At 35.2% G+C, this 9,736-nt stretch overlaps 1 protein-coding gene across 1 annotated transcript; it reads left to right on the top strand.

Annotated features, from left to right (window-relative positions):
* The first annotated feature begins 4,552 nt into the window (after window positions 1-4,552).
* On the top strand, window positions 4,553-9,432 carry LOC120220372 (peroxiredoxin-2-like). Its single transcript, XM_039217447.1, is given in 3 exon segments — window positions 4,553-4,629; window positions 8,656-9,090; window positions 9,123-9,432. Coding segments are annotated over 3 exon segments (822 nt in total).
* Window positions 9,433-9,736: the final 304 nt, after the last annotated feature.

The raw sequence follows: 9,736 nt of genomic DNA, 5'->3' as shown, positions 1-9,736 counted from the left end.
TTGTTCATGGTTTCACTTTCAGCTCCACAGCTGATGCCTTAGTTCAGACTCCCATTTTGTTCTTTTCTCAAGTATTGTCATATTCTCCAAGATTGTCCCTCTGCCTCCTAACTTGCTTTTCTCCATTTACTTTTTCCATGGTTGCCAGAGTGCTTTTTCTAAAATGCAAGATTACCATATTACCCCCTTGCTGAAAAATCTTCATTGGATTATAGTTCCCTAGAGGATGAAGCCCAAGCTTCTTTGTACATTATACCAGGGCTTCTGTGATGGGGATACTCCCAGTGCCCAGCTGGGCTTTCTTTACTTTACTCCAGAGTTTTCTAATCCAACCTTATCAAAATATCTGCAGTTCTGTAGGGCACCACCTTCTTTAATGGCTCAGGCACCTTTGCAGGATTATTCTTAATGTCCAAAATGACTTTATTTACTGGCCAGCAACTACTCATCCATCAACATTCAACTCATTTTTTACCTTTACTAAACTCTTCAAATTATATAATTCTTCCTTTGTGACCGCACTACAACCTGCACATTCTGCCCCTAACATCCTATTAAATTTGTTTCTGTATCTGTCTCACTTAGTCATGTGAGTTCAGGCATTTAATCAGCAAATAATTAATAAGAATGCCCCTTGACAGGATTAAGGTATTTGAAGATGAATAAGACAAGCCCTTGGGAATGACAATCTTATAGACTATTTCTGCTCCCACCCTTCACCTCCCATTTACAGGATCAACCTTTAGCAGAATTAGAACCATTTTATATATATACATATATATATATACACATTATATATATATTTATATATACACATATATAAAATGTACACATATATAATGAACATATATGTGTAACATATATATGAAAGATTCAGTAAAATTATGATTATATTAGTAAATAATTAAATGATTCATCAGAAAATATTTTATTCGCAAGTAAAATAATATGCTCTGAAATTCTCTCTGTATATACCTTACTCCTGTTTATTAGGTAAGGTTAATTTCACCATGAAACTTTCCTACATTACTTTATGAAACCCGAATCACAATCTGGCCATGAGGTTATGTTGCCCAGGCAACCTAAGTTTCTAGGTTTATAAGTAGTGATATCTATTTAGCAGGTTATTGTTAGACTCAGAGATATAAATGTATTTCAATCTTATTTTTAAGAAATTTATTTAAAATTTTTTTAATGTTTTATTTATTTTTGAGAGAGAGGGAGAGAGAGAGAGCATGAGTAGGGGAAGGTCAGAGAAAGAGGGAGACACAGAATCTGAAGATAGGCTCCAGGCTCTGAGCTGTCAGCACAGACCCCAACGTGGAGCTCAAACCCACGAACCTTGAGATCCTGACCTGAGCTGAAGTGGGATGTTCAACCAACTGAGCCACCCAGGCGCCCCTGTATTTCAATCTTAATACATGTTAGATACATAATATATTTTTGTTGCTGATTCAACTCCCAAATTCAAGTCCCCAAATTTCCCAAATTTTATATTATAAAGTAGCTGTTCCAGCCATGTGGTCTGTAGCATATTTTTTTAGCTTATTTTTCTACTGTTTTCTGTATTTTTTAATCCCACTAGTAGCAAATTACTCCTAGAATGAGTAAACATATCTGTTATTTCTTTTTATCCTTGCTATTGTCTAGCACAGTGCCTTATATTTCAGAGTTACTTAAAATAATTTATTTGTGGAGTGAGTACATTTATTTTCCACATGCTAGGTGAAATACAAACGCTGCATCCAGACAGACAACATTGACATATTCAAGGTTCCTGATAGATGACTGCTAAACTGGATTGTGAAAATATATTATGAACATTTAAAATAAAGGAAATGCTTATTTTTATTGCTAGTAGAAATTAAAAAAAAAACAAAAACCTTGTTCGTAGCTAGTAAAAAACAAAACAAACCCTAAACAGAAATAGATTCAATCAAAAAGCACAGGGTATATATATAAGAAAATTATGAAATTTTATTAAAAGTTATAAAGCAAAAATGACATAAATGGAAAGATAGATGTAGTTGTTTGCATCAAGATGGTGTGATGAAAGTTGAAATATATTATGGTCAATTATTAACATTGTTATACATTCTTGCATTGTTCCTTATTTTTTACCTTTTAAAAAATTCAGTTTAGTTTATATACAGTATAGTATTGGTTTCAAGGGTAGAATTTAATGATTCATTACTTACATATAACACCCAGTGCTTATCACAATGACAATGAGTGCCCTCCTTAATGCCCATCTCTCATTTAGCCCATCCCCACACCCACTTCTCCTCCAGCAACCTTTAGTTCATTCTCTGCATTAAAGAGTCTCTTATGGTTTGCCTTCCTCTCTGTTTTTATCTTATTTTTCCTTTCCTTTCCGTATGGTCATTTGTTGTGTTTCTTAAATTCTACATATGAGTGAAATCGTATATTTGTCTTTCTCTGACTGACTCTTTCACTTAGCATAATACACTGTAGTTCCATCCACATTGTTGCAAATGGCGAGACTTCATTGTTTTTGATCACTGAGTAATAGTTCATTGTATATATGTACTACATCTTTATCCATTCATCAGTTGGTAGACATTGGGCTCTTCCAGTAATTTGGTTATTATTGATAGTGCTGCTATAAACCTTGGGGTGCATGTGCTCCTTCAAATCAGCATTTTTGTATCTTTTGGAAATATAGCTGGCAGTGCAATTGCTTGGTCAGAGGGTAGGAAACCATCAAAATCCTACAGGAGAAAATAGGCACCAATCTCTCTGACCTCAGCCACACCAACTTATTAGACATGTCTCTGGATGCAAGGGAAACAAAAGCCAAAACGAACTGTTGGGACTTCATTAAGGTAAAAAGCTCTGCATAGTGAAGGGAAAACAAAATCAACAAAACTAAAAGGCAACCAATGGAATGGGAGAAGATATTTGCAAATGACATACCAGATAAAGAGTTAGTATTCAAAATCTATAAAGAACTTATTAAACTCAACACCCAAAAAACAAATAATCCAGGGAAGAAATGAGCAGAAGACATGAATAGACACTTTTCCAAAGAAGACATCCAGATGGCCAACAGACACATCTCCAACAGAGAAGATGTTCAACATCACTCATGATTAGGGAAATACAAATCAAAACCACACTGAGATACCACCTTACCCTGGTCAGAATAGCTAAAATTAAGAACTCAGACAACAACAGATGTTGGCGAGGATGTGGAGACAGGGGAACCCTCTTACGCTGTTGGTGGGAATGCAAACTGGTGCAACTACTGTGGAAAACAGTGTGGAGGTTCCTCAAAAAATTAACAATAGAGCTATCTTATGACCCAACATTGTTCCTTTCTTAATTTTATTTTCTAAAAAGAATAACTATGGAATATGCTATGATATAAGGTAGGGCAGTATGTAAGTTGTCACATAGTAGCTGACTAACAATTCCTTGGGGATGTAGAAGAGAAGCTAGCCCTGGGGTGAATTGGACTACATGACCCTCAGTATTTCCTCCAAAAAAAGAATACCGTGATTTTACCAGGATTAAAAGAATGTTCTGTGAGTACCATTGTGATCTAAACTAAAATTCTTTTCCTAAAAGCATATGTCATTGAAAACTAACTTTAAATTTCTGAAAGGCAAATAAAAAGAAAAGCAAGTACTTTTTGCCAAGTAATGTCCCACACAGTTTTCTTTTTTTCTTTTTCTTTATTTTACTGAGCTGATAAGAGTCTGGTCTCGAGTAGCAAGTCTCGAGTCCTATATTGTATACTATATATCATCTAGCCATGACATCTTTAGTTCCTAAACTTTTATACTTATAGGCTAAAAATTATTTAATCTTTATTCAATCTCTCACTTTAAATTTCTGATCTATTGACTCTCACTTAAGAAGAGTCAAACTAAAACATATTTGCCATGTATTACAAGTGTAGAATGTCTAGGATATTGTTCCAAGGATAGTTTTGCTTCCAGCTTACAATTTACAAAACTTGTAACAATAGGGTCAAATAAAATTAAAGTAATATCTTCTTAGGATGTGGTAGTTTCTTTTCCTTTTTTCCTTTTTTTTTTTTTTTTAAGCTCATAATCAGACTGTTGAGTCTGAGCAGTTTTTTTTCACTTCATGAGAAAATTGAGTGGTTCTTCTACACCTGCGCTTTGAGCCAAGTAAGCACCACAGTCTCTGGGTTCTACAGCACTTTAACAGCATGTTGGGAGCCTAATGAACCTCAAGAATATTCATAACAGCTCCGAAGAAGCCCAGTGAATCCTCTTACGCTATTTATGCAGCACACATTTTTTAAAGGAAGACTTATTTTTAGTGCAAGAAACTCCCTCTCTTCCCAAAGTTCCCTACATTAAAGGCAAAAAACTGGGTGAGAAAGGACTCCCTCCTTCCCAAACCCTATACTCCATTGTGATGCAACACCACAAAGATTGTTTTGTAAATATTTTTAAGTGCCACTCCCTGAGCATTGGATATAAAGTACTTTGTTTCCTTTCCTGCTGAATAACTACCAGTACTGCCCACCACTGCTCCTATTTCTGCTATTATTACCATGGCTGCTACTACTGAAGCACTTAGTACGTTTCTTACAACACTGGATGACATTATTATTATTGCTTTAAGAGACTAGTAAACTGAGACAAAGGTTAGGTATGAGAAATGGAAAAATTATGTAAAATTAATGTACAGTTGCTTTAAATTATGAGAGAATCAGAAAATATGATAGAGATCCACCTTTTACTTTCCTCATTCAAGTTGGTCATCATTTTTATAATTACTAATGGAAATCCAGCTTGCTTCCTGGTTTAAAAATGCATTTAGCTTCTCTGATGTGGAGTTTGGTATATTGCCACTCTAATAATGGAAGCAGGGCACTGTGCTATGTAAAATGTTCTGTCCCATTTAGGTCAAGATGAAATTTTTTTTAAAGATAAATGAAAAGTTCTCTAAAATAATCTGGGTCAGTAAAGAGAAACTCCTATTAAATAGTGCTGCAAAATAATTATGTACTTTAATATTTATAAATACTATGTTCTGGTTTAAAAAGTAAGAAAGAGGGGCTCCTGGGTGGCTCAGCTGGCTTAGCGTCCAAGTTTGACTGAGGTCATTATCTCACAGTTCATAAGTTCGAGCCTCATGTCAGGCTCTGCGCTGACAGCTAGCTCAGAGCTGGAGCCTGCTTCAGATTATGTCTCCCTCTCTCTCTGACCCTCCCCTGCTCATGCTCTCTCTCTCTCAGAAATAAATAAAATATTAAAAAATAATAAGTGGTTTAAAAAAAAGTAAGAAAGAAATGCATCATCCTAGCATTTATAATTCACTAAATACTGCTATGCTTTCCACTTTGGTACAAAAGATATTTTTTCTTTGATTAAAAACAATGTCACAAAAACTAAGACCAACAAAAACCTACAGACTAAAAGGACATTTACCTTCATATTAAAAATAATAATGTATTTAAAAAAATAACAATGCAGCTTTAGCAAAAATACCTTTTTTTTCTAGCTATTGATGAGTGTGTACAGATTCAAAATATTTGGATGAGATGATCCAAATGAATTCATTTTTAGAAGCAATTAAAGAAATCTGTAGTAAAGTGACTAAGGTTTTGAGCAATTTGAAGTCATAGGAAATTAAGTTTAAATCACAGTTCTAACCGTATAAACTTTGATAAACAACTATGCATTGTTGTAAAATGAGCTTAATATAAACTGGATCATGATATCATTTTAAGTATTATGTGAACTAATTAAGTAAAACAAGATAGTTCACTGCACACAGTAAATAACTAAGTTAATATCAACTTCAAATTATTAACAGTATTTCATTGTATATTTTTAAAAATTAAAATATTTATTCAAATTGATTAGGTAATTTACATTGGCAAATTTACCTATATCTATATCTATAAAAGTTTCTATAATATATTCAAAGAAGCCTAAAAGAATAACTTTGAAAAACCAGAAACATTTTTTTTACAGATCCTCTCAAAATTAGTGTTCTAGGTATGCTAGTTTCATCCATATGTTTAACAAGTATTTTACAGTTACTATGTTCCAAGCACTGTGTTAGGATACTGATAAATATTGGGGAATAGAAGAAAATAAAAATAGCCTCTGCTCTATGATATTGGTAGCCTATTGTTTTGGTTCAATTGCACACAACAAAATTAAAGCCCAATTGCAAGTTATGCTGGCCCTAGGTGTCTAGTTAGAAAAGCCGCAGCAAAATGGATAATAGCAATGCCCTAAAGAAAACAATAAAAGGCATGATTATTTTCAATAACAGCCTACAAATGTTAGTTAGAAAGAAAGGGAAAGACCTCAGAATTTAACAATTAGCTTATTCAGAATCGAGTATAAGATAATATACATGCATAGAAGTCATTCTATTAAGAATGGTGAAAAATTGGGATTGCTGGACAGCTCATTTGGTTAAGTGACCAACTCTTGATCTCGGCTCAAGTCATGATCTCACAGTTCATGGGAGTGAGCCCAGTGTTGTGCTTTGTGCTGACAGTATGGAGCCTGCTTGGGATTCTCTCCCTCTCCTTCTCTCTCTGCCTTTCCCCCACCTGCACACATATTTTCTCTCTCACTCTCTCTCTTGCAAAATAAATAATCAAACTTAAAAAATGAACAGTGAAAAATTTGGACAAAAGAATAAATAATGAGATAGGCAAGAAAAGAGTCTTAGAACAGAATTTTATTTTTCCAGAAAGCACAGTGAGGCCTGGAAAATTAGTATAATAAAAAAATAGCTAATACTTTGTAATTGTTTACTGTGCACCAGAAAATAACAAAGCAATATATATATATTATATCATCTAATCCTCTAAAATAAAATTATTACCATCTTATAATTGAGAACACTGGATTTAGATGGTTTGATAATTTGTTCAAAGTCACAGAACTTGTCACCACCTGCAGACTGGGTTCAAGCACAGACTTCAGGTCTTCAAAATCCACTCACCTACTATATTCTGTGGACAATGGTTGATAAATTTGGGACCCTAAACACTCTAAATCTTTTTAATTAAACTAACTTCTAAGGTGATTTCCTTTGTTTGTTTTTTCTGAACGGTAACTAGTTCAGAATATTTAGTTTGCAAACACAGTAAAATTAAGGGAAAGAGGTGAATGGAATGAGAGGAAAAACAGCAATCATGTGAAGATGGAAGCCATGATACATTTGATTTCTGAATAAATGTATTATTTTTCTTAAAAAAAATACCTGTACTATGGGTGCCTGGGTGGCTCAGTCAGTGTTGACTCTTCATTTTGGCTCAGGTCTTGTTCCCAGGATCGTGGGACTGAGTCCTTGATTGGGCTTCATGCTGAGCATGGTGCCTGCTTGAGATTCTCTCTCCCTCTACTCTTCTCCCTTGCTCACACTCTCTCTCTCTCTCTAGAAAACAAAAACAAAAACACACAACTTCTAGAAAATTATCAAAAAGATTATTAATTGACTATCATTTAACTGTTGTTCATATTTATAAATATGTATTCTTGATATAATCAATATTTAAAATCAAAGTAAAATATGTAGGATTAAAATACTTTTAACATTTATTTTCATAGAATATTATTAGACCTGCAAAACAAATGAGAAAAACCATATAAAATGGCATATTTAATAATTTTCTCTGATTAGAAATCTGTTATCAAGTATAACCTAAGTTTCAATTTCATACCAACCTCATTTGGAATTGTCTTGTTCAACAAATATTATGCACCAAATACACAAAAATATGGCAATAGGCTATGCCAGGTATAATAATTACACCTTTTTGTATTATTGGAGGGATTTAAACACTCTCAGACTATACATCAATCTGAAGGATATTTGTTCTAGGAGGAGAAAAGCACAGGCAATTATCAGGCAAGAGTGAGACATTCAAAAACAGCTTTCAAATTGTCACCTCATTGGCACAGAACACACTTTATCTATGGGCCGTAAACCACCAAGATAGATATCAGGGCCTCAGAAGCTACAGTCTCATCTGAGAATGGGTATTTTGTATGCTATCTGGTTTTACAGTCCAAACTTGGCTACATGATCTGGCTCAATAACACAAAATCTAAAACTAAAAGTTAGCTCAAACAACTAAAAGATAATGGATACTTTAAGATTGAAATTTATATTACAGATATAATACATACATGTGTATTATATTAATATGTAAAATTATATAAATATATTACATATATGTGTGTATATATAAGTTAGATACAGCCTGGCTCGTGATATGTTTCAAACTTGGCTACAGAACTATTTTAATCACAAAGCAGCACCTGTCATCTTCTATTGGCCATGAATCAGCATCATGGTTCAGGCATGTCTAGAGATAAATTCAGGTTTGCAACAAAGTAGCTGAGAATAACCTTGTGTATGTATGTATGTATGTATGTATGTATGTATGTATCAGTTAAAAATCTCAACACAGTGGATTTTAATAGCATACAACACAAAACTAATTAAATTATCTAAAAAGACAGTCATTTTTACACACACATAGTAATTGATTTGGAATTTAGGTTTAAGTTTAAATTTAAACTATTTTAAATAATGTCTATAAAGAAAGTAGAAACTGTAATAGCATTAAAATAATTCCAAGAAGGGGGCTCTGAGAAGGCATGTTTGTGCGTCTTCCAGTGTGTGTGTCCTTGTTTTTGCCCACGGGGCTTTCAGTGCTGACCTCTGGCAACACAGAGAAAAGCCTGCCCTGAATTTCCAGGCCACCGCCATGGTGGATGATGCCTTCAAGGAAATGAAGTTTTCTGACTACGTGGTCATCGCTTTCAGCAAACATGCTGAGGATTTATGCAGGCGGGGCTGTGAGGTGATGGGTGTCTTTGTCGACTCTCAGTTGATCCACTTGGGAGGGATCAACATGCCCAGGAAGGAAGGCATCTGGGGCCGTCTGAACAGTCCTCTGCTGACAGATGTATCCAGAAGCTTGTCCCAAGATTATGGTGTGCTGAAGGAGGATTGAAGGCATTGGTACAGAGGCCTCATTATCACTGATGACAGGAGTGTCCTTCACCAGATCACTGTCAATGATTTGCCTGTGGTACACTCAGTCGAGGACATTCCTGCACCTGGTCCAGGCCTTCCAGCACAGGAATGAGCTTGGATAATTCCGTCCAGTACAGCGATGAGCAGGGGGATGTCCGTGCTGCTGGCTGGAAGCCAGGAAGCAACACAATCAAGCCCAACGTGGACAACAGCAAGGAATACTTCTCCAAACACAGCCAGGCTGGCACAAAACTGGAAAGCGTGGGATGTTGGCCTGCACCTCTTCCCCTTCCAGAATACCCCATGCTGACCCAGGAAAGGTCAGACCTGCCTCTTCAGACTCCACAGGCAGTGACCCTGGAGGATTTGACCAAGGCTGTTTCATATTCCCAGCTGGTAGCTGGTCAATGGTGAGCCTGTCCCTGGAGTCCACCTAGCTAGGCACAGGCCTAGAGGTGACTAATAAAGTATTAGGACAGAAAAAACAAACAAACCAAACCAAACCAACAAAAAAGTTTCCAAAAGGAAAGGCCTTACAATAGTATACTTTTGCAATGAGAAGAAAATATCTACACACTTATGTTTGATAAAAGACCTGTAACTAGAATATATAATGAATGCCTGCATCTCTTACATGTTACAAAGGAAATACACAGTTGGCCAACAGACACATAAAAAATGCTCAAAATCATTAGTCACTAGAGAAGTGAAAATGAAA

This window comes from Hyaena hyaena, unplaced genomic scaffold (genome assembly GCF_003009895.1).
Source record: "Hyaena hyaena isolate Hyena2069 unplaced genomic scaffold, ASM300989v1 scaffold_692, whole genome shotgun sequence".
Classification (NCBI taxonomy): Eukaryota; Metazoa; Chordata; class Mammalia; order Carnivora; family Hyaenidae; genus Hyaena; species Hyaena hyaena.
Note: the sequence above shows the minus strand (reverse complement) of the source record. Positions and strands in the feature narration are given on the sequence as shown.